Genomic DNA, 23,974 nt, shown 5'->3' on the forward strand with positions numbered 1-23,974 from the left:
TGGAATCTATGAGGACTCTCTGTACATCTGCTGAAATTTTCTGTAAATCTGAAACTGTTCTAAATTAAGAGGTTAATTTTTTAAAATACCTCCCCTTTAAAACAAAACAAAACAAAAATGGAGGACAAGGGTTAGCAGATTTGTATAAGACAAATGGCTAGGCATGTAGGTCTCTGGATTGAGGCCACTTAAATTTCAATTTTGTCACTCCAGCTGTGACACCTGGGACAAGTTAATTAACCTCTCTATACCTGTTTCATCATGTGTAAAGTGGAAATGTAAAACTGCACCTAGCTTATAGAGTTATTTTGAGAATCATATGAGTTAATGCATGTGAGAGACTAACATGTGCCTAGCATGTAGTAAGTGCTCAATAAGTAGCTGGCTTCATCATATAAAGAATTCTCACAAATAAGTATAGAAAAATTAGTACCTTAGTACAAAACTGGCAAAGAGAAATACATAAGAAATTACAAATGGCTACTAAACATACGGGAAAAAGTTCACTCTCACTGACGAAGAATTTAAGAAATCAAAACAAGATTACACATTTTTCTCTTACCAAACTGGCAAAGATTGAAAATGATAGTGCCTAGCTTGGGAAGGATGCTATGAGCATATGGAAAGTACGCTATACTGCTAAGGGGGCGGAGTATAATTTGGGATGACTTTGGAGGGAATAATCTGACAATATATAGTAATATATAACAAAATATAACTTTTCGAATACTTGCGTTTTTGACCCTATAATTAAACTTCAAGGAATGTGTCCTAATTATTAATCAGAGATGCACAAAGAATTATAAGAATATTTATTAACTGTATTACTTATATGATCAAAAACGGCAACCAACCTAAATGTCAACCATTTGGGAAAAATTAAATTCATTATAATATATGCACATAGTGTACCATTCAGCAAGCAATAAAATGACATTTTAAAATTCAGTATAATGATACAGAGAAATGTTTATAATGTTAAGTGAAAAAATCAGAATGCAAAACACATATAGTATAACCCTACTGTTGAAAATTATATTTACTGGGAAAAAAAGAGACTAATAAAATGTACCAACATATTAACAGTCATCTCTGGGTGATGAGATTATGAGTGGTTTATTTTCTTCAGTTTTCTAAATTTTCAGGCTTTTTTTTTTTTAAAGTACATTATGACTATCAGAGGAAAATGTGTTTGTTGTAGAAAATTTGGAAAACAAGAAAAATGAAAAGAAGAAAACGTTTATATGTGTTACTGAATTGCTAATATACAAAAATGAAGATGAAGTAAGAGGTTGAAAAAGGAAAATCTAGCGCCCTGGATGTGATGCCTGGGTGGGTGATGAGGTGCTGAGGAGAATCACAGGTACCCCCACATGTGGTTGAGCCTCTCGGTGAGAATATTTCTCCCCAGTTCAGTCCAGGGCTTGGCAAACCCTCATCTATGGCTCCTGGAATTAAGTCCAAACTCCCAGCCAGCCACAAAGTCCCCAGCACGCAGCTCTTCTTCACCTCTCCAGACTCACTGTTTCCCAATCCCCCGTCCATTCCACACCCACCCTACCCCAAACCCTCCCCACTGCCCAGACAGGATGGATCCTGACACATCGGGCCACGATCTGCCATGCTTTCCTCACCTGGCCTGCCCTCCCCTGACCCCCCTTCCCTGGCCACTCACTCATCCTTCAAGACTCCTTCCAGGGTCAGCTTCTCCCCTGGGAACAGGGGGTTCCCTGATGCTCAACTCTTGGTACCTCTGACCTGCACAGTGACTCCAGTCTCCTGCCCATCCCTCCCGGGCTCCTCCCCACATCTGGGTCCTCTTTGGATACTCAGTGCCCGAGTGTCTGACTCACAGGCAGGTTCATGTCTTGGGGTGAAAAGTCCGGCTGGAGAGGGGGTAGAGGGGAGGGCAGGGAAAGAGAATTTCTGGGGTAGCACACACAAGCTGAAGGTGGTCCAGCATTCTCTCATGAAGGCTGCTGACTGCCACCAGCCAAGAAGAAAAATCCAGAGAGACAGAGACAGAGAGAAAGAGAGAAAGAGAGAGAGAGAGAGAGAGAGAGAGATTAAAGCACAAAACCAAAAACAAACCTCAAGAAACCCCAAAGAGCTAAAATAATTTTGAAAAAGAACAAAGCTGAAGGACTAAAACTTCCTAATTTTAAAACGTACTATAGGGGCTTCCCTGGTAGCGCAGTGATTAAGAATCCGCCTGCCAATGCAAGGGACACAGGTTCGAGCCCTGGTCCGGGAAGATCCCACATGCCGCGGAGCAACTAAGCCCATGTGCCACAACTACTGAGCCTGCGTGCCACAACTACTGAAGCCCACACGCCTGGAGCCCATGCTCCGCAACAAGAGAAGCCACCACAATGAGAAGCCCATGCACTGCAACGAAGAGTAGCCCCCGCTCGCTGCAACTAGAGAAAGCCCGCACACAGCAACGAAGACCCAACACAGCCAAAAATAAAAACAAATAAATAAATTTATTTTAAAAAATAAAATAAAACCTATTACAAAGCTACAGTAATCAAAACAGTGTGGTACTGGCATAAAGATAGAGCTATAGGTCAATGGAATAAAGTCCTGTGGAACACAGTTTGCTGGTTCCTCAAAAAGTTAACCATAGAGTTACCACATGACCCAGCAATTCTATTCCTAGGCAAATACCCCCAAAGAATTAAAAGCAGGGACTCAATCGGATACTTGTACACCAACGTTCATACCAGCATCATACACAGTTGCCAAAAGGTGGAGGCAACCCAAGTGTCTATCAACAGAGGAATGGATAAACAGAATGTGGTCTATGCATACAAGGGAATATTATTCAGCAATAAAAAGGAATGAAACTCTGACACATGCTACAACATGAATGAACCCTCAGGACATGATTCTAAGTTAAGTAAACCAGACACAAAAGGACAAATATTATATGATTCCACTTATGTGAGGAACAGGCAGATAGAGACAGAAAGTAGAATAGAGGTAGCAGGGGCTGGTGAAGGGAAGTATGGGGAGTGATTTTTTAATGGATGCAGAGTTTCTCTTTGGGATGATGAAAAAGTGTAAATGGATAGTTGTGATGGTTATACCACATTGTAAATGGACTTAACTGGACACTTAAAAATGATTAAGATGGTGAATTTTATCTTACGTATATTTTACGACAATAAAAAAAAATTGCAAAAAAAAAAGCATCCCATAGGAGCCAGAGTGAGCTTCTTCAGAAGATGGACCTCCACGTTCCATGGCCATTCAGGGTGCTACCAGTTCATCTCCTGACCTTGGGTTAACAAATTCACACACCCTGCAGCCCACTCTGGCTACCAGCCAACTCAGATATTAAATAACCCACTTCGCTAGCTCAGGACACCAGCAGCTGTGCCCCCCACCCTTTCTCTTCTTGATTTTTAACACGGAAACTTGTACCAGCCAGGAGAAGCCGTAGGGTAGAGGTAGGGGTGGGGCGCCACTGAAGCTAAAAGAGAGCAGAAATTGTGGAGCAAAACTAGACCCAAACCCCCTTGGAGTCTCAATCCTTGTTAGATTATCTCTCTTACCTTTTAATGATTTGCAGAAAGGGATTTTTCTTCCCTTATTAACTCTTTTTGGTATATCAACTACCCTCACAGTCTAGAAGTTGTGCTATCTAAACTCAACATACACACACAAATAATTCCCTTGTCCTGCAGTTCAAACCATTTCCTGTTGGGTTGGCTTCATCAGAGATACAGGCCACCAACATCCCCTAAAAATTATATATTTCCACCATCTCTCCAGTCCCTCCTTCAAGCTAAATACTACACTTCTTTTAACATTTCTTCATTTAGCTGGTTTTTCTGGGTCTTTTCCACAAACTTTCTGTAAGTCTTTCTCTTAACTGTACACCAAAACATTTTAGATGGATGTTTGAAAATTTTTTACAGCAATTGGGGACCTAAATGTTTTTAATGACAATAAAAATTGTGTGGTGAGGAGGTGGTGAACAATATGAATTTGAAAGCAGTGGGTTTCAAGAACGTTGCTTCCTAAGTTTACTTGTTTTGAGTCCTGTTTTCCTGTGTCTAAAACTTCAAAGCCAGCACCTCCCTCTTCATGTCAGGATGTCTGTCCATCAAGAGGCTCAACTGTTCCCAACTGACCCTGCAGTTCTCCAGAACATGGTAGAACCTACATGTAATTCATATGATCAGAAAACCTCATGGCAAAAACACTCGAGACCTCAGAAACTCCTCCGGACTTCACCACCGACCTATTCCATTAGGATACATTCCAAATGCAAACAAAGACTGGCCTAGAAATTTAACTGAAAGAATTGACAACAAGTGCATTATCGTTCATCCCAGGTGGACAAACTCAGCAAGCTCTAGATGAATTAGTTACATGCCATATTCCCTACTGAAAAATAGGTTCTCCTTTATGTCATTCTTCAAACCTCTCTGCAAATTATTTACTGCTCTTAGGAAACCCACTTTGACCCCATTGCCGAAAATGATCAACGAAGGAGTCATTGTTTACAAACATTTCACCAAACTACCATATCCCCAAACACAGGTCCATCCTCGGGATGCTTCTTTCTGGAAAAGGGAAATTAATTGCGGAAAAAGTTAACTCTAAAAAGCCATTGTCTTGCTTCTCCAAGAGGCCTTGCTGAATCAGCACACAAGTCAACCCTCCCTTCAGAAGAGGTCCAGCCTTACTCAAAAATATACATCCCACAGAATCTAGCGTAGCACCTGATATATAGGTACATACACATGTGAATGTATTAATAATACAGTAAGTCCCCTACATACGAACCTTCAAGTTGCGAACTTTCAAAGATGTGAACGTGCCCCTATATGCCAGCTGTTGTACTGTACTACTGTAATTTTCAAGGTACCGTACTGTAAGATTAAAAATGTCGTCTTTATTTTTTCTCTTTGCTTTTTATGTATTATTTGTGTGAAAACTATTATAAACCTGTTCCAGTACAGCACTACATAGCCGATTGTGTGAGTTGGGTACCTAGGCTAACTTTGTTGGACTTACGAACAAATTGGATTTACAAACGCACTCTCAGAATGGAACTCGTTTGTATGTAGGGGAATTCCGGTAACTCAGGTATTAAGCACATCTTAGGTACCAGGCCCTGCACTAATAATACACACCATTTCATAAGGTAGATATGATAATTATTGCCATTTTAAAGATGCAGATATCTGCCCAACTGAAGAGTTAAGTGATTATTTTCCAAAGCTTCCTGACCTAAGCTAGCAAGAGATCTTGCTGGAATTCCAGCCCAGGTCAGCCTGACTCCACAGCTTCTGCTCTTAATCACCACGTGAGCAGTCTCTTTATATAAATGAAGGCTGGCTCATTTGTTTCCTCTGGTTTGGGGAAGGTAGACTGCTACAATTTTCAATAATAATGTGTTTTATCTTAAAATCAGACCTTTCTCTTCATGCACATCCATACCTGTTTATATTTCGCAGTAGAGTTCTGTTAAGACAGATTTGTCTGGTTAATTTTCATACTTGATTAAGTTATTCTGAAATATAAATTGTGAACACTCTGAAACATTATTTTCTCCCTCAAAAGACAAATGCCAGTATTCATGCAATGTTTGTGAGGTTTTCATGTATTTATTTTTATTTTTTAAAAAAGGAACAATAGATTTTGAAAATGCAATGGCCTGAGTTAGGGGAACTTCCTTGAGGTCAGGGTTATCCATGGCAGCCATGTGTCTGGCAGGAAATCTGCAGCCGGGTGACATTAACAATGACCGTGGAGACCCTTGTGGCTGTACATCCGAATGAGCCAGGATTTGGATTAAAAGCAGGCTTTTTGCTTTTCACGTGTATACATCACAGGCATCGAAGCTCATATTTCTCGTCTTTCAGCTGGTCTGCACCAAGTGGCTTGTAGGGCTGACTCATTAAGCCTGCACACTCTGATGCGGCCAAAACTCCCAACACTGCCTACGTGCGTTTACGTCCTTCTAAAGGTACTCACTCCAGTAGGATAGGGCATCCCTGGGCGGTATTCCCAGGTTTAGACCAAGGATGGCTTTTATGTTTATCTTTAGGCAAGTTTAGCTAAATATATAAGGCACATGCAGAACCTCATTGGAGAGAGGGAGAGATCCTCTACCTACTGCCAAAGCACGGGATAATTTGACAATTAAGAATCGGTTCCTCACCCTGACAACTGAATCCTACACAGAAAGCCCTGAGTTCATTGCTTCAGCGTCCTTTCAGAGAATGATTTAAGTGTTTACTTTTGAGCTACACCAGCCACGTGCTCACAAAGATTAAATAGTCAGCTGTCATCCTTGGCTAAAACAACTTACTGCTCAGAGATAAAACTATAACTTGTTATTCATATATACATGATCTTATGTCATCCTTAGAACAGCCTGTGAAGTGGACACTGTCTTCACTCCCATTTTACATACAAGGAAACAGACCCAGAGAGGTTAAGGAAGAGATAAAAGAGCTCCAGCTGTTAAGGAGCAGAGCCTAGAATTCAACCCAGGGCAATCTGCCTCCAAAACTTGAAACTTCATCTCAGTGTTACACTGCCTCTTAACTTTTTAAAAAGTTAAATCAACTTTGGCAGTTTTTGCTCCTTAGGCATAAGCATTGCTAATTCAGATTCCTCCCTTATTCGGGAGGAACTAAAGGGGAAAGTGGGGGTGTGTTCTGCCAGCTGAGATAACAGTTTGTTTCCTAAGTCAGTCCCAACTCTCCTGTGGGAAGTGGCTGCACCAGGATTTCTGGAGTCAGACAAGCAGGGTCCACCACGTTTTAGCTCTGTGACCTTGGACGAGTCACATCTCTTTTACTTCAGTTTCCTCACCAATAAAATGAGGGCAATAATAGAAGCTAACTCAGTGTTCTTGGGGATTAAATAAAACACAGAGTGCTTACAACAGGGTTTGGCACATTTTACGTGCTCAATAATTCTCAGCTATTCTTATGATTAATTAGATGCCTGAACTAAGTTTAGATTACTGATCATATGTAAACATAAGAAGGAACAACTAACACGTCTATCATCTGGGTATTCCAGAAGATACTTTGCCTTGAAAAGATAATCCAAAACAAGCCCTCCCATGGCCCAGGCTGCCTATATGCGATGGCTAAATGTACCTTTCTCAAACTAAATAGCTTTGGCATTGGCTGAATTCAAATAGAGTGTGGATTCCTTGACATTACCTCACTTCCAAGACACGCACACCCTTTAAACATTTTTAATTATACGCTTAAAGATCGTTTGGGTTCTCAAATAAATATATAGTTATCGACGCATCCTCTCTGTGGTAAGAAGCAAGGCCACCTTCCAAACCGTGCAACTTGCTCGAAATCACGTTCTCTAAAAATGTCCCTTCGGAGCATTTCAGTACTTGGTGTCCCCAATTGTTGCTGTCCCAGAACAAAAGCCTAATTGCTGCTGCTACAATACAGCCCTTTCTCTGAGATCATCGTGAAGCCCTCGGAGCAAACAAGAGAGGGAGTTTTTGCGAACAGCGAGCACTGCATCAAATTCCTGGACCCTGAAGGCCAACACGAGCCGCGTTATCTTGGAGACTCGAGAACCCTTCTAATATCTACTCCTCCCTGCAACTAGATCTGTCTCTGGAGTGTTTCTGAGCCCTTTAGGGACACGTGCGTCTTCCTGCTTGGACGAGTCTGGAAAACCTCGGGGTCCCCATGTCCCACCCGCGCAGCGCCAAGGGGCGCGGGACAGCAGCCCCGCCTGGGCGCGATTCTGTCGCTGTGGGTCGTGGCCCAGCGCCCCCGGGGCACTGCAGGGCGAGGCTCGGGGCGGGATGTCCCACCAGGCCCACCCCTGTGCCCTTGCGCCCCGCGGGCGCCAGCGGGAGCCCCACCTTCCCAGCCCTGGTGGGACGGGAGCCGTGCGCTCCCATCCCCGGCCGGCATGCAAAGCCCCGAACGGCGGCCCGGGGATCTGGGGGCGGGAGGCGGGGGGCTCTGGGACTCACGCGATCTCTCGGGGTCTCGGGGGCCTCTCCGCGGCCGGCTCCCGGCCCCTCGGGCTCTGAGAGTGGGCGCCTCCCATAGCTCGGAGCGCGGCGCCCCGGCTGCGCCCGCTCGTGCTCTGCCGCGCGCCGGCCCGACCGGGACCCCGGCAGGAGGAGGCGGCGGGCGGAGGAGGAAGGGTGGGGCCGCGGGTGGGCGGGGGTGCCGGGGAGCCCGGCCTCAGGGTCCCGGCCGCCGGGAGAGCCGGCTAAAGGGCGTTGCTGGAGACGCTACTACTTCTCCGCCAATCGCAGGGCTCGGCCGGCGCGGCGGCTCGTGACCCCCTCCTGGGGACCCCGCGGGAGAGGCTGAGCGCGCGGGTCACTGCGCCAGGGAGACCCTGGGCGGCGGAGGGCGACAGGTGGAGTGGGCTGGGGGCCCGGCGGCCGTCGCCCTCCCCGTCCGCCCGGCGCGCCCCGGCGCGAGGCTGGAAGGGGCGCGGCTGGGAGGAGGCCCGTCGGGCGGCCGTGCGGAGAAGCCCCGGGAGGGGGCGGTGTGTGTCGGCATCCCTGACCCGGGCTGCCTTCCCGCGGCGCGGCCTCCCCCGGCCGCTAGTCCCGCACAGAGGCCTCCGCGGAGTTGTGCAGAAAACTGGGGGAATCCTGGTCGTGTCCCCGACTAGCCGGGTGACTTGGGACAAGTTACTGCTCCCTCCCCGAGTCTTGCTTTGTTCATTTGTAAAATAAGGGAGTGTGATCATTCTTTACCTCTTAAATGTCCCTTCCGGTTCTGACAACCAATGAATGAATTCTCTTCCGAGCTCTGTCTTGGGGGAGGGGGGGAACGCACCTTGTCCCTCCCATTACACCTGTGATCCACCTACTCATACCCCTGTGATCCACCTACTCATACTCCCTTTTCAGAATACTTCATGCTGTTTCTCATCCACTCCCGCCTCCCACTTCCCTCCCCTCCAGCCATCTCTCCTTCACCTCAGCGTTTCGTTTTTTTGTGGGAAGAAGAACGCTCTCTTCTCCTAATACCCATTTATCCTTCCAGACACAACTCATACTCCCTTCCATAACACTATCCTGCATCCTGTCTTACAACTTTTTTGTTATTGCCTGTTTCCTTCACTAGAATGTAAACTCCGTGAAGACAGGGAATTTATTTCATTGTTTCACTTTCACTGTTCCCCCAACATACCTAGCACATACCTAGTACATACTCATAATTGTTGATAAGTGCATTCATCGTACACACGTTATCATCTTCCTTCCCACTGCTCCCATAGCACGTGTTAATTCCTCTAACATAGCACTTACCAATCTTATTTTGTAATGATCTCTTCACTTACTTGTCTTTCCACTAGGATATGAGTTCTTTTTAAGGGCAAGAAAGCTTCCTTATCTCTGTATCCAGGCTTAGTGCCTGGCGCAGTGCCTGTATCCTGGCTTATATATAATAAATATTTGCCGAATGAATGAACGAGCCAGTGGTTAAGCACACAGAATGGCGTGGAATGTTAACGTCCCCCTTGAGTGGAAGCTACAGGCAGTAAAGATGTATATGGCTACATTTTAATGTTTCCAGAAAGGACGGGAAACCCCTAATACAGACATATTTACAACAGATCTTTTTTAGGTCAAATTTTGACTTCCTGTTTATACATTATCTTCACTCTACTATAGCCAGAAGGTTCCCAGGATTCAGGATGCTGCTGCATTGTAGACATATACAAGCAGAATATTTGAGGGTGGGAAAATAAACATTAATTAGTAACAGTATAGTGTGACTGAGCATTGAGGTTTTGTGGGAAGGATTTCAAATAGCTGAAGAAAAGTTGACTCTTGGCAGATAATTTAAAATTTCAAATTCTCCCCACATTCTACCTGGAATACTTTGGCAATGTGATTGAAGTGTCATTGAGAATGCAAACACAACCCTGTCAAGAGCTGTGGTCCCCTCCAGAGGAACATTCAGCCCTTCCTAGGGAGAAAGCTGGGTCATTCCAAGGGAAAAATGGGAGGGGAAGCAGTGGGAGAGGGAAATGAGGATGGGAAAGTTTTCTTTTTACCGGGTAGACAAGACGGGTTGTGGGAGGAGTTTTATTACTACCAGGTTGGCCAAAAAGTTCCTTCGGGTTTTTCTGTAAGATTTTCAGAAAAACCTGAACGAACTTTTTGTCCAATCCAATATTTGTGCGGAAAGGCACAGGATAGCATCACTAAAATGGTTTAAAAGAAGAGGAAGAGAGTGAAGCTCACATCCTGTTGTGGTGCACAGACACTGAGACAATGAGGGGGAAAAGGAGTCTGTACAACAATGTGAAAGATGGTCTGCAGGGGCCCAAAGGGCATCTCTACTAAGATGCTTGTGTTTATTGCTTTTGCTGCCCCGTCTGGTACAGAGACAGGGGTAACCAGAGGAGTGAAGACAGTGAGGGGAATTCTTGTCTTTGGGAAGTAAACTTACAAAGGCTTTTCCAGGAAAATGCCTGATGGGGTCCAGAGGGGGTAGTATTTGATATCCCGTGTTAAGGTTTCCCTTTGTGCGTTGTGATTCTGTCAGTAAGGCATTTTTAAACATTGAAAAAAGAGTAAAGAAAGAAAATTTAAGAGACTGAAATTCAAGATGGTCCCCCAAGATGGCAAAATACACCCTTCAGTGTCAAATCCTACACTCAGAATGCTACTTATGCTCTAAGGAGGGATGGGAGCTAATATGTATTGGATACCAGGGACCCTGCTTGGTGGTTGACAAAAGTAACCACATTTAGTCCTCATAACACTGGGAAAGGATAATAGTAGGTAATACTTGTTGGGCACTTTTTAATGTGCCAAACTCCGTTCTAAATGCTTTAGATATATTAACTTATTTAGTTCATCACAACATTTTAGGTAGGTACTTTTACTATACTCAATTTACAAAGAGTAAAACGAAGCATGGAAAGATTAAAACACACCTGAGGCCACACAGCTAGAAAACGGCAGAGCCAGGTTCTGACCCACGTAGGCTCGTTCCAGAGCTATAACATAAAGCTTAGTTTCTATGCTGTATTTCCTTAATTTTTACACTGTGCACTCCAATTTAAGATGAAGAAACCGAGATGTAGAAAGGAAAGTGGTATATTCAGTATTTAAACCCAGTTCTGTCTTTATTACAAAGCTTATGCTCAAAGTGGATTTTTTTTTCCCCAGCAATCATGCCAAATGAATACCACTCTTCAAAGTAGCCAACTTGGGAAGCTACATGCTTATCTCAGAGCTGCACCATCTTCCCTTTTTTTGGAAATTATTTAAATGCCAATTTGTAAACCAAAGATTAAAACTGGATTTACTGGGCTTCCCTGGTGGCGCAGTGGTTGAGAGTCCGCCTGCCGATGCAGGGGACACGGGTTCGTGCCCCGGTACGCGAAGATCCCACATGTCGCGGAGCGGCTGGGCCCGTGGGCCATGGCCGCTGAGCCTGCGCGTCCGGAGCCTGTGCTCCGCACCGGAAGAGGCCACAACAGTGAGAGGCCCGCGTACCGCAACAAAACTGGATTTACTACTTAAGAGCCACATACTGTTCTTGAAATCAGGTAGTGTAAGTGCTCCAACATTGTTCTCAATTTTCAAAATAGTTTTGACTATTCTAGGTCCTTTGTGTTACTGTATAAATGTCAAAATAAACTTATAAATTTCTTTTTAAAAATTTAATTAAATTAAAAAAATTTAAAATCCCAGTGATTGGATTTCCAAAGGGATTATATTGATTCTATTGACTAATACAAGGAGGATTGCCAGTTTAACAATTTTGAGACTTCTGATCCATGGACATGGTACAGCTCTCTATTTATGCAGATGTCCTTGAATTTCCCATAATGTTTTGTAGCCTTTAACCTACAGGTCTTACATATCTTTTGCCAAATTTATTCTTAAGTGTTTTTATGGTATTGTAAATGGAGTTGTTTTATAATTTTACTTTCTAAATGTTAGTTGCTAGTATATAGAAATACAATTGACTTTTGTATATTGTATCCTGCAACCTTGGTAAATTCACTTATTACTTCTAACAGCTTTTTTTGTGCATTCCTTAGGGTTTTCTATATGATATCACTTGCAAATAAAGACAATTTTACTTCTTCCTTTATAATCTGTATAGTTTTTTCCCCATGCCTTGCTGCACTGACTAGGCACTTCTATACAATGTTAAATAAAACTAGTTAGTCAACATCCTTGCCTTGTTCCTGATCCTACGTAGAAAGCATAAAATCCTTCACATTGTAGTACATTAGCTGTCTGATTTTGTAGATGCAGTTGAGAAAGTTTTTTTTTTGTTTTAATTTATTTATGTATTTATTTGACTGTGCCGGGTCTTAATTGCAGCATGCGAACTCTTAGTTGCAGCATGTGGGATCTAGTTCCCTGACCAGGGATCAAACCCAGGCCCCCTGCATTGGGAGCACGGAGTCTTAGCCACTGGACTACGAGGGAAGTCCCGAAAGTTTTTTTTTTTTTTAATTCATAATTTACTAAGACATTTTTTATGATAAATGGGTATTGAATTTTGACAAATGCTATTTCTGCACTTATTAAAATAATCATATTGGTTTTCCCCTATATTCTATTAATTTTTTGAATTATGTTGATTTTTTCAGATGTTAGAGACTAATATTAGTTTATTAGTATCCATTGGTCGGATAATTTTGGACTGCATCTTGGACATCATGAATACTAAGCTGTGGAGATTTCAGATTCCATTATTTTTCTCTGGTGAGAGTTGTTTTTCCTTTGTTTTAGCGATAATTTTCTTGTTGGGCTTGAACTCCAAACCCTGTTTCTTGGGGTGGCAGCTCCAGTCTGAGTGCAGACCTTCTGTGTAGCCGAGCTGCTTTGAGTGTTTTCTGTGCACGTGTGGTTTAGGGCTTGGCCAATGATTTGGTGTAGGGACCCCCTCTTTGGCTCTTTCCTTTCTGGGTTCCCCCACTTTTTCAGCATCCATCATCTCCTGGCTTCACTTCTCTCATTCCCCAGAACAGCAGGGCTCGGGAGTTTTTCATGTATGTCTCTATTACACAAGCCACTGTGTGGACTACACTTAGCCCCGCACTAAAAGCCGAGGCAGAGGGACTACTTGTATGACTCTTTATCTCCTCTTCTCCAAGCTACATGCAACACCAGAATCTACCTACTTCTGTCTCCTCTTCAGTACCTTCAGGTCATCTTTATGTATTATGTCTGGGTTCTAGAGTTGTTTTCTGTAGGAATGATCCTAATGGCCAGTATAGCCTATAATATCCAGCTATACAAGCCCATATCTCATTCTTATGAAACGGTCATTCTCAGCTTTATCACCCACCTTACTCATCACAGTTGTCCTGACTGACCCTGGCCTGCTTTCAAAAATCAGATTCACCTCCACAGGGTAAAGATTTAGAATACTGAAAATAATTTGCTATGGGCCCTGAAGATGGTGTTAAGGGATAAGGACCAAAGGAGTTGAACAAAAGGAGCTTCATTACATAACTGGAATAAGTGTGTAATCTCTCAGGGTGACAGACTAATTTTCCCTAATATCTGTTCTCCCCCTCTCTCTTAAACCAAAAAAAGCTGATTTTTACGTATTATAAATAAAAGTTATGTTTCCTGGTCTCCATTGCACTTAGGTGTGGCCATGTAATTAAGTTTTGGTCAATGGGATGACAACAGAAGTGCCAAGTTCAACTTCCAAGGGGTATCATTCATGGCAAGTGGGGAGGTGCTGTGGTCTGAATGTTTGTATCCCCCTAAAATTCATATGTTAAAACCCGAACCCCCAAAGGTGATGGTATTAGGAGGTGGAGACTTTGGAGGTAGAGCCCTCATGAATGGGATCAGTGCCCTTATAAAAGAGGCTCCAGAGAGACCCCTTGCCCCTTCCACCATGTGAGGACACAGCTAGAAGGCACCAGCTATGGACCAGGAAGAGGGCCCTCACTGAAATGCAGCCATGCTGGCGCCCTGATCTCAGACTTCCAGCCTCCAAAATTATGAGAAATAAATTTCTGTTGTCTATAAATGACCCAGTCTGTGATAGTTTGTAATAGCAGCCCAAACGGACTAAGCTAGGAGGTGAGCCCTTTATTGGCTCTTTCTTTTGCCTGCTGGCTGGAATGCTGATGGGATAGCTGAGTTCATGCAGCCATACTTCAACTTGAGGTTGAAGGATGCTAACCCATAACACCTTGGAACCTCTAAGCCTGCCCTGAATTGCCTACCTACAGATTTCATTTATGTGAAAGAAAAATAAACGTACATGTTGTTTAGCCACTATAAGTTTGGATTTCTGTAAGACTCAGACAAAGCAAATACTAATCAATTCTGGTTATTAAACTGGGGAGAAGAAGAGTCCCATTATCTTGTAGTCAAACCACCTGTAGTTGGAAAAACTGTAGTACTTAGCAGCCTGCCAGCAATCACTCTATAAAGAGTGCTATGTAAACTAGTCTTAACCCTAACATTTCCCAGTCCTGAAGTTCAGCTCTGGCTGAATCTGTCCATAAAACCTCTCCCCAGCCATCACTGCTAAGCAAATCTATGCCCTACCCCAAATAAACTTCCACCAGTGGAATGACTTCATTCCCTTCTCCCTCAATACTATCCTGACTGATTGATTGATTCATTCATTCATTTGACAGATATATATAAACGCCTACCCTGATGCCCGTCTTGATCTCAGTTCATCTTTGCAAACATATTGGATGAGATGAGAGTCATCTGAAGCCTGCTACCAGCCTCAAGATGACCCTCTTGCAAGAAAGACAAATATCATATGATATTGCTTATATGTGGAATCTTAAAAAATGGTACAAATGAACTTATTTACAAAACAGAAATAGAGTCACAGATGTAGAAAACAAACTTATGGTTACCAAGGGGGAAGGGGGGAGGAATAAATTGGGAGATTGGAAGTGACATATACATACTACTATATATAAAATAGATAACTAATAAGGACCTACTGTATAGCACAGGGAACTCTACTCAGTACTCTGTAATGCCCTATATGGGGAAAGAATCTAAAAAAGAGTGGATATATGTATATGTGTAACTGATTCACTTTGCTGTACAGCAGAAACTAACACAACATTGTAAATCAACTATACTCCAATAAAAATTAATTAAAAGAAAATTTAAAAAAAAAAAGACCCTCTTGCAAATCTATACCCTAATTCTACCTTGCATCATTGTTTTGGCCTAAAGATAACAAAAAATAAAAACTAAGAGACTGATTCCTAGAACAGACCTGGAAAGGCTTTTAGAGGCCATCTAGTTCCACCTTCTTCTTTTAATATAAGTTAACCAAGGCCCTGAAAGCCCAGCAACATGCCCCAGGTCAAGAGACAGAAGCTAAAACCACGACTCAGATTTCCCCACCCCTGCCCGGTCCTTTGTGTTTTCCTCAATCCTTATCTCTTTCATTCACACTTAAACCAAATACAAAGATTGCATATCTGTTATTTTGATGAGAAAACAAAAAATTTTTACTTAAGAAACCCTCCCAGTTATACTCAGTGTCAAAGGGAGAAGTTACCTTTGTTGATTTGTCTTTGAATTTATTCCCAGTTGACTCTGAAGAGCAAACACGCCAGCAACCCAGACCAGAACCTTTTCTTTGGCCTTGGAACCCTTGGGACTGAAGAAAATTAAGTCAGGTGGAAGTCACATGCTGACTTGCAAGGTAAGTTTTCAGTGCAAGTTTCCAGCCAAATGCCTTTTGCCTAAGGCTAATTCTCAGAAATTCCTCTATAATCCAACAGCCACTCTGATTGCTCTTTAACACACTGTGCTAGTAAAGTTGAATTCTGGAGGGAAAAGAAAAACAAAAACGTGTTCTCCTATTTCAAGGTGATGCAACTGTCACCTATCGTAAGAGGGCAGTTTCTAGAAGACAGCTCGCGCTTCACACCTGTGACCCTCGTCTCCTCCTGTGGAAACACCTGCCAGGTTCACAATTTCAGTCTGTATCCTCAGGGAGAGGAATGAAAGCACTTAAAAAAAAAACTTCTTTTGTTTTTTTTATTTCATTTACTTGTCACTTCTATTCCTACATAATGCTTCAGGGACAGTACACGCTTTGTGGACTTTTTATTGATTTTTTTTTTTTTAAGCAGGCTATTTATGTGTGCTCCGGCTTTATGTTCAGAGACAGAACCTGCCTGTAATTCAAACGTCCTGGATTCAGAAACCGCCAAGTGTCTTCTTGGAATAGTAACTCTTAGTACTTTTGTGGGTCTCGTATAACTTTGGGGTAGTGACCTGGAGCAACCATTGGGTATTTAAACATGGATTCCAACCCCATTGTCTGGTCCTGGGGGTGGGTCAGGAGAGTTTATCCACCAATAGTTTATTTCTACTCTGAGCCAGCAGGTTCTGACTTTACTTACTCCACCACGAAACGGCAAAGTGGACAAGAGAATGAGAAGGCTGGCCAAAGTACTGGAGGTCTGGGTTCAAGGAAGCGCTTTAATTTGTGAGCCTTTGGAATTAAAATCAGTATGCACGGCTCATTGTACAAAAATAGGAGCGTGAATATAAGAAAAAAAAATGCCACTGTTCTCTGGCTGGGCAAAACAAACAGGGTCTATGGAGTCTGAAAATGCTTCAAAGCAGAAGCAAACATTCAGAGGAAGTCTCCAAAGAGATTCAAAGTAAATATTCAAAGTTCTTCTGGCTTGGAAGCTATGACTGTCCTGAGAGGTTATATACAGACCTCGCTTGTTTATCTTAGGACATCTGTGAGCCAGGCAGAGCTGCCAAGTTACAAGAATAAAACAGGCTTTTAACCTTCAACAGGTTAAATAAAAGCAAAAGTAAGCACAGGTAGAACAAAACATCAGAGCCACTCCTTCTTCTGGAAGTTTTCCACCTTCCTGCAGAGAAAGAGCAGAATTGCACATCTGCAGATAACCCAGGGGCGCCCATAGGAGTTAGGAGTGAAGAAAATAAAAGTGTCGTACCTTGCCAGGTATGGTATATACACAGATCGGTAGGGAGTGCTGTTGATTTGTTTTTCCCGTGTTCAAGGGAGGGGACATTTCCAAACAGGATTTGGTCTGCGTAGTCTTAGCTTTGAATTTTTCAACTTCCTTGCTTGCACTCACAAGCTTTTTATCTACGCTCTAATCTGTGGTCCACGTTGCTATTGATACTGTAGCCATTTTGTTGAGCATCTGGGGTCTAAGAAGGTGTGGGCATAAGTGGGAACCAGAGCTTCCATCTTTTGGCTCCCTGGCACCTGCACGAATAATCTTGGTCCCTGATCCTACCTCTAGGACAGAGCAGGGCATACGTTAGCCAGGGTAAGAAGAGAAGCAGGGGCTTGAGCAAGGTGGAATGAATGTGAGAGATGGAATAGCTGGGTCGTCTGGATCAGAGCAGGCTGAAGGCCTGTCATGGGGCCCAGCAGCTGAGAGAGGCCATTGGGATCACCTGATTCGAAATCCCACCTGATGCAGGGATCCTCCGCTCAAGATTCCTGATCAGTGGTTAGCCAGCCTCTGCTTGGAAACTTCAAAGATCTTTCCGGCAGACACAGAGTTGCAGCACTCAGACCCCTGTCAAGGACGGATTTAGCAACCCAGCATCAAGGAATGTGGTTAGCTGCTAACCCGAAGCTGTTAGTGTCTTCAGAGTCTGCCTGGGCTTTTGAGCTGAGATCAGTCCCCTCTGGCAGCCCCCAGCCAATGGCTGAGCAAGGTGGTGGTACAACGTCCTGTCCATTGCTGCCCAATGTGGGACTCCTCTCTCAGGCAATTTTTGCTTTGGAGCTTCACGTTGGCCTGGCAGACTTAATCTGACCTGTATCACAGTCTGAAGGCTGTAGTGTCCAATCTTGCTTTCTCTTCTTTTCCTTTCCCAGGTGTTACTCCTCAATAAGCCTCAATACGTGAAGTGCAGGGGACTTTTTTAGGGTATAAAACTATTCCATATGATACTGTAATGGTGGGGACATGACACCACACATTTGTCAAAACCTATAGAACTTTACGGCACAAAAAAGTGAAACTTAATGTGTGCAAATTAAAGAAAAAATATTTAGGAGATCAGGGAATCCCAGGATGGAATGCAGACTGTGACAAAACGACCTAACTGTATTGCAAATGTATGACACAAGTCCACTGGAGGGGATGTGGGGGGAAAGATGCTGACCTAACTAACTTTGGAAATGAATGGAGTCTGTAAAGCTGAAGGCGAAGGAAATTGCGCACAAGTACTGTTCTCTAGCTGATAAAGTTGTTCCCATGGGTGTACGTGTTAACACGTCTAATACCGCGATACACGTATGTCTCAATTGAACAATGAAGTAAGTGGATGGCAGATGGTGGGAGCCAGGTTTCTCACTGTCGGAGTGGGAAGTAATAGGTGAGCAAAGGGAGGTCTAGAAAGAGCCATGTGGTCATGGTTTGGAGTTGGAGACATCAGTGTGAATTCATGTTCTGCTGAATATAGATTCACGTGGTCACATAGAGAAATATTTATAAATGTGTGTGTATACTCAGGTATACTTCTTATTGAAGTATAATTGATTTACAATGTTGTGTTACTTTCTGCTGTACAGCAAAGTGATTCAGCTATGCATATTTACACATTCTTTTTTATATTCTTTTCCATTAGGGTTCATCACAAGATACTGAATATAGTTCCCTGTGCTATACAGTAGGACCTTGTTGTTTATCCATCCTATATATAATAGTTTACATCTGCTAATCCCAAACTCCCAGTTGTAGGATTCAACTCTTGAGTCAAGAAACCTCCACATACATAATGTCGGTAGGCTGGACCCTTCCACAACTTTGGTGTCCCCATCACCCCTGCTGCCATTTTGTCTCCCACAGTGTTTTGCCTGGTGACTAATCTGTTGGCTTCAGAATGGGAATGCCACAGTGACCGCCAGCTGCCAGGCCCAAGGAAAAGAGAATTAGAGAGTCTGGGGGGCTGAAAGGCATCTTCAGCAATACATGTCCCTCAAAGACGGGGCAATGCTTCTGTCAAGCACGGGAATGTCAATAAATGGGTAGAGTTTTCCAGTTCCGTGTGGAGAGAGATTGGAGGTCGCCACTCTGTCCTACCAACAAGTAAAAAGATAAACGGACTGAAAAATCAACAACTCCTCTGGGATTCGTAAGAGAGGGGAGGAAAGAGGGCAAACCACTGCCGCCAGATTGGAGCGGCATACAGGCGAATGCAGGAAGTCACTGCTTAGCGGAGCAGAGACTCACAACCAGAACCGCGGTGGAAACCATGCTGGGGTAAACTGCAATTGACGAATTGCTGGGGGCTCAGTGTGGACGGCTCTGAAGGTTTCAAACTCCAGGGAGACCCAGAATTTTGAGATTTACCCCCAGGAGCTAGACCAGATTCCCACAGAGAAAAATCCCCTTGGGCTTTCGGCAAGGGGAGAGGGAAAGAAACCATTTGAAACATGCCAGAGCGTTCCATTTTTCTTCTTTTTAAAATTTTTATTTCATACTGGAGTCTAGTTGATTAACAGTGTTGTGTTAGTTTCAGGTGTACAGCAAAGTGATTCAGTCACACGTATACATGTATCTATTCTTTTTCAAATTCTTTTCCCACTTAGGTTGTTACAGAATATTGATCAGAGTTCCCTGTGCTGTACAGTAGGTCCTTGTTGGTCCTACTGTTGGTCCTATATTTGGGATTAACATATACACACTGCTATATTTAATGGCTTAAATATAGCAGTGTGTATATGTTAATCCCAAACTCCCAATTTATCCCTCCCCCACCTTCCCCTTTTGTTAACCATAGTTTGTTTTCTAAGTCTGTGAGTCTGCAGGGGAAACTAGTTACCCAGAGTCTAACCTGCTGGGGTACCATCAAAGCCTAACTGACCTGGAAAGGGAAAGACTCAACTCCAGCCCACCACAGCCATCCTCTCTGAGAGACGCTGGAGGGAGCACGGCCCTGGCGACACCTTCATTTCTGCCCAGTGATGCTGAGGTAGGACAGGCGGCCTCCAGAACTGTTAGAGAATAAATGCCTATTGTTTTAGGCCTCCAAGTTCATGGTCATTTCTCACAATAGCCTCAGGAAACAAATACACCCTCTTGCTAAATTTCATCCTCCTGTCATATAGACTTTCCTCTCTCTAATAAACAAACCCTCTTGTATCTGTCAGGACCCTGGCACGAAACGCTCTCCAATTCGAGAGTTTAATAAAGGGATGGTTTGCAAAGGCCTGAGTAGAGTTGGGGACAAGAGAAAGTGCAGTTCTCCAGAGCTGTATGGTCAGGGAGACACTGTTGCTGCCCTAGGCCTGAGGGTCAGAGGGACAGAAGGGCCGTCTGACAGGAGTGTGGCCTTCAGTCAGGGGAGACACCAGCCCAGGCAATGCAGCACGAAAGGACCAAGGGGAATGAGTACCTTTGTGTCCCTCTCCCCTCCCTCTGACCTCCTTCCTGAGGCCTCCATTGGCTGAACCTAAACTATATAGGAGCCAGATGCAAGGTAACTATTCAGGTCATCCTACTGGACACAGAGGAGAGTGGAGAAGGGTGGGGAGGGGATTGAGGGGCCAATGGACATAGCCAGCACCCGAGAAATTGTAACTACCCCTACCAGACCACCCACATAGCAGACTGGTTTTGTGGACCCAAGATTTATGACCTTGGCCAAGTCACCACTCCCCTAGGTATCGGTCCCCTCATCTGTCAAATGAAGGGTTTAGACCAGAAAGCCTCTGAGATCCCTTTCAAGCCTTACCCTCATTATTCCAGAAGCAGACTGAATGCCTTCAGGCTAAGGCTGATCCCTGCCTGGAGCCCCAATAGCTGTTTGTTTACTAACGTCTCTTTTCCTGATGCCCACCCGGCATCTCTGCAGGGATGGGCAGCGAGGGCCACTGAGACACTCCCAGGAAAGGAGCCGGGCCCGTGCTGGCTCAGGGATGCTGGAGAAGGAAACCTGAGGCAGGAAAACCAGGCGGGGCTCTGGACCACCAGCAGCGAGAGGCTATGAGGCAGCAGAGAAGCTGTCCCTCAGCCAGCGGGGGGGTCAGCAGCCCGGGGCACGCCTGCTAGTTCCTGCAGAAAACTCCAGGGACCCCAGCCCCCCACGGCAGCTAGAGCAGCCCTCAGGCTGGCCCAGAACTCGGGCTGGCAGGCCCAACGCAGAGGTGGCTGCCAGCCACCACACAGCTGCTAATGATTAGCCAGAAAGTCAAACCATGGAAAGTTCCAAGGGTCCAGGAGAGCCCCACATGGACCAGTGAACATACACCGAGCCTTTCCCTGCTGCCTTGGGACATTTTGTTCGGTACTGTGTCTGCTTTTTCAGGGACTTCTGTCTGCTTCTGTCCCATGGAACCTCCTTTTGAAAATAGAGGTGAAGCTAGGAGCCCCTCCAGGACTGAAAGTGCAGAAGGTGTAATCTCCCCATTCTCATGTATCTTGGGTGGCCTGGGAGATACAACGGATTCCTCCTTTTCCCCTAACCCTACCCTTAGCCATTAAACTACGTCCCTCCATAACTACAGATAGGCCCCACGTGAGCCTTAGTTTATCGTGTATGAAGGACCTATATTCCAATATCCTTAAAAACCCTCCCCAAACTGCTCATTGATTCCTAAATTCCATTGTCGTCTTGTCTCCAGCAAAAAAAAAAAAAATTATTCTTGTTGTAAACACACCCACACGTGGGCGATGTGTACTTCAAGGTTGTTCAGTGAATTAAGGGCCTGAAAGCCTTACCAGAGATGGGGAAGGAAGGGGTCTGGATGTCAGAGACTGAGAACGTGGGTGGAAGAAGGGCCTCTATGAAAGAGAGACACAGAGAGAGACAGAGAGAGAGCGCTCTGGGCACCAAGGAAAGACATCACGCTTCATGCCGCTGCCTGGAGCTGTCCCGGTTGAGTCGGTGCTATAAAGATTTGGAGAATTCAGATAAGCAGCTTCTGTATCCAGTAACACATGAAAACCTTGTGATCTGGACCCCAGACACTCACAAAGGAGCTTGTCTTTCCAGACTGGAGCAGGAAACAACTGGGGAGCTGGCTAGCGGGTACTTGGGGAGTGTCCCTCCTCCAAAATGCTCACCTATGTGCTGCCACAGTGACAGTGAAGTCTCCCACTGGAGATGCACCTGTGTATCAATTCACTTATTAGTCACTTTTCAATGGTCTGCTGAAAGCCAAGCACTGGTCAAAGGAGCATTGGATGGACAGCAAATAAGAGGATCCATTTTAAATATGGGCTACAGAGGGGATTAGGTGCTGAGATCCCTGCAGAAAAGGAGGGACACATCCCTGGAGACAGTGGGCCTCTCGGAGTGCACGGAGAAAGGTTAAGAAGACAGCCTGCTTCACGAGGTAACCCACGCCTGGCCGCCTGACCCAGTCTGCTGGGTTGGATGCAGCCGCACTGGGCCTCCGCTGTCAGGTGCCCTTTACATCTTCTGACCCCTGCTCTCTAAATGCCTAAGAGGGCTGTGAGTTACTCCACTCCCTTCCAAATACAGCCCTCCTCAGACTGATAGAAAGGGCTTACATCAGGGAGGATTAGATTTACCGTAAGGTAAGAGTTAAGCGCCCATACCCAAGCCAGACATACTGAGGTAGAATCCCTACGCTGGCACTTAGCAGCTGTGTGCTTTTTTGCATATTATTTCCTTCTCTAAGGCTTGTTATCCTTATTTGCAAACTGGGGATAATAGTAGTACTGTTGCCCCTGGAACAACACAGGGGGTTAGGGATCACCACCCTCCACAGAGTCAGCCTTCCGTATCCGAGATTCCGCATCCGTGGATTCAACCAACCCCAGGTTGGGTAGTTTTTTCAATAGATACTTAAATACTGTAGGTATTTATTGAAAAAAATTCCTCTTATAAGTAGACACACGCAGCTCAAACCCATGTTATTCAAGGATCAACTGTACTCACCTGATAGGCAGACATGGGGGTTAAACAAGTGAGATAGTACATATGAAGCACTTAGCACAATGCCTGACTCATAGTAAGTGCTCAATAAACAACCACCTCTCATTTATTTCTTGCATACTTTTGCTTCCAGTAACAGTCGGCAAATGGATGCATGCTCCTCTCAAAATCATTGCAAATTTAGTCTAGACTTAGGCAGTGCTCACGGATTTGTTCTCTGAAAAAGCCACAAAATTCTTTTATAAGTCATGAGCCCTTCCTGTTTTTTTTTTATCAGCTATATTTAGCTCTTATATTTAATATCTCAGCTTGAAATCTTAAAGTCATCCTTCCAAAAGTACAAGTGGTTCAGCCAATGGCATTTACAAGCAAGCTTTTTTTTTTGTTTTTTGTTTTGGAAATAACAATAGGTCAGAAGTGGGACTGATTTCCATAACTACAAAGATAAATAAGTTAAACTTCATTTAATCCAAGGGTCCAGTTTGGCAAGTCCAATCCTGAAGACTAGTTGTTTCAGTTTTATTAAACTTCTAAGAGAACATCTAAGCTTTTTCTCGTAGGTCTTAAGCTGTCTCTCAGGGACTCTGGATCCTTCCTGGCTGGGGTCCAGGCACAACCGTCCCATCCCCGGCTCACAGGTGACATTGCTGGTGTCCATTTTTCAATCTCAAACACTAGTTACTTCTTATTTCCAGCCTGCCACCCAACCTCTTTTACACATAATAACATATTTATTGAGTGCTTACTATGTGCCAGACACAGCCCCAAATGCCTTATGTGGACTGAGTTATTTCATCATAATATCGTTATGATATAGGTGCGGTTATTATCATCCCTCTACACGGAATATCTTTATTTTGGAAATTCGCCGAAGATGATCTAGCTAATATGGGGCAGAGCAAGGATTTGAGCCCGGGGAGTCTGGCAATAGAGCTGGCTCTTTCCCACTAAACCCATGTCACCTCTCATAGGACAGGTGACGCTCCCAGGGCCACAGCTTGGACAAGAATTCCGACTCTACTTTTTCGCAGCAGCACTCTTCCGCCATGGAACGTCCTGTCCTGGCCCCGTTCCTCCCAGCCTATTCTCAGG

General features: G+C 44.3%; 1 protein-coding gene across 6 annotated transcripts in view; it reads right to left on the reverse strand.

The window, feature by feature from the left end:
* TACC1 (transforming acidic coiled-coil containing protein 1) overlaps positions 1-23,974 on the reverse strand; it is a 111,741-nt gene that overhangs the window by 84,497 nt on the left and 3,270 nt on the right. Inside the window, exon 2 of one of the 6 annotated variants that reach the window (XM_067721705.1) lies at positions 15,522-15,623. The exons of 1 other annotated variant lie outside the window; for it this stretch is intronic. Coding sequence is in view for 4 of the 5 variants with exons in the window: in XM_067721699.1 (XP_067577800.1) it covers positions 7,988-8,064 (77 nt within the window). In the remaining variant the exon portion in view is untranslated. Of the gene's footprint in view, positions 1-7,987; positions 8,144-15,521; positions 15,624-23,974 lie in introns of those variants that run through there. 4 more of the 6 variants (XM_067721699.1, XM_067721702.1, XM_067721704.1 and 1 more) reach the window with 4 other exon arrangements.

Source organism: Pseudorca crassidens, chromosome 21 (assembly GCF_039906515.1).
Source record: "Pseudorca crassidens isolate mPseCra1 chromosome 21, mPseCra1.hap1, whole genome shotgun sequence".
Taxonomy (NCBI): domain Eukaryota; kingdom Metazoa; phylum Chordata; class Mammalia; order Artiodactyla; family Delphinidae; genus Pseudorca; species Pseudorca crassidens.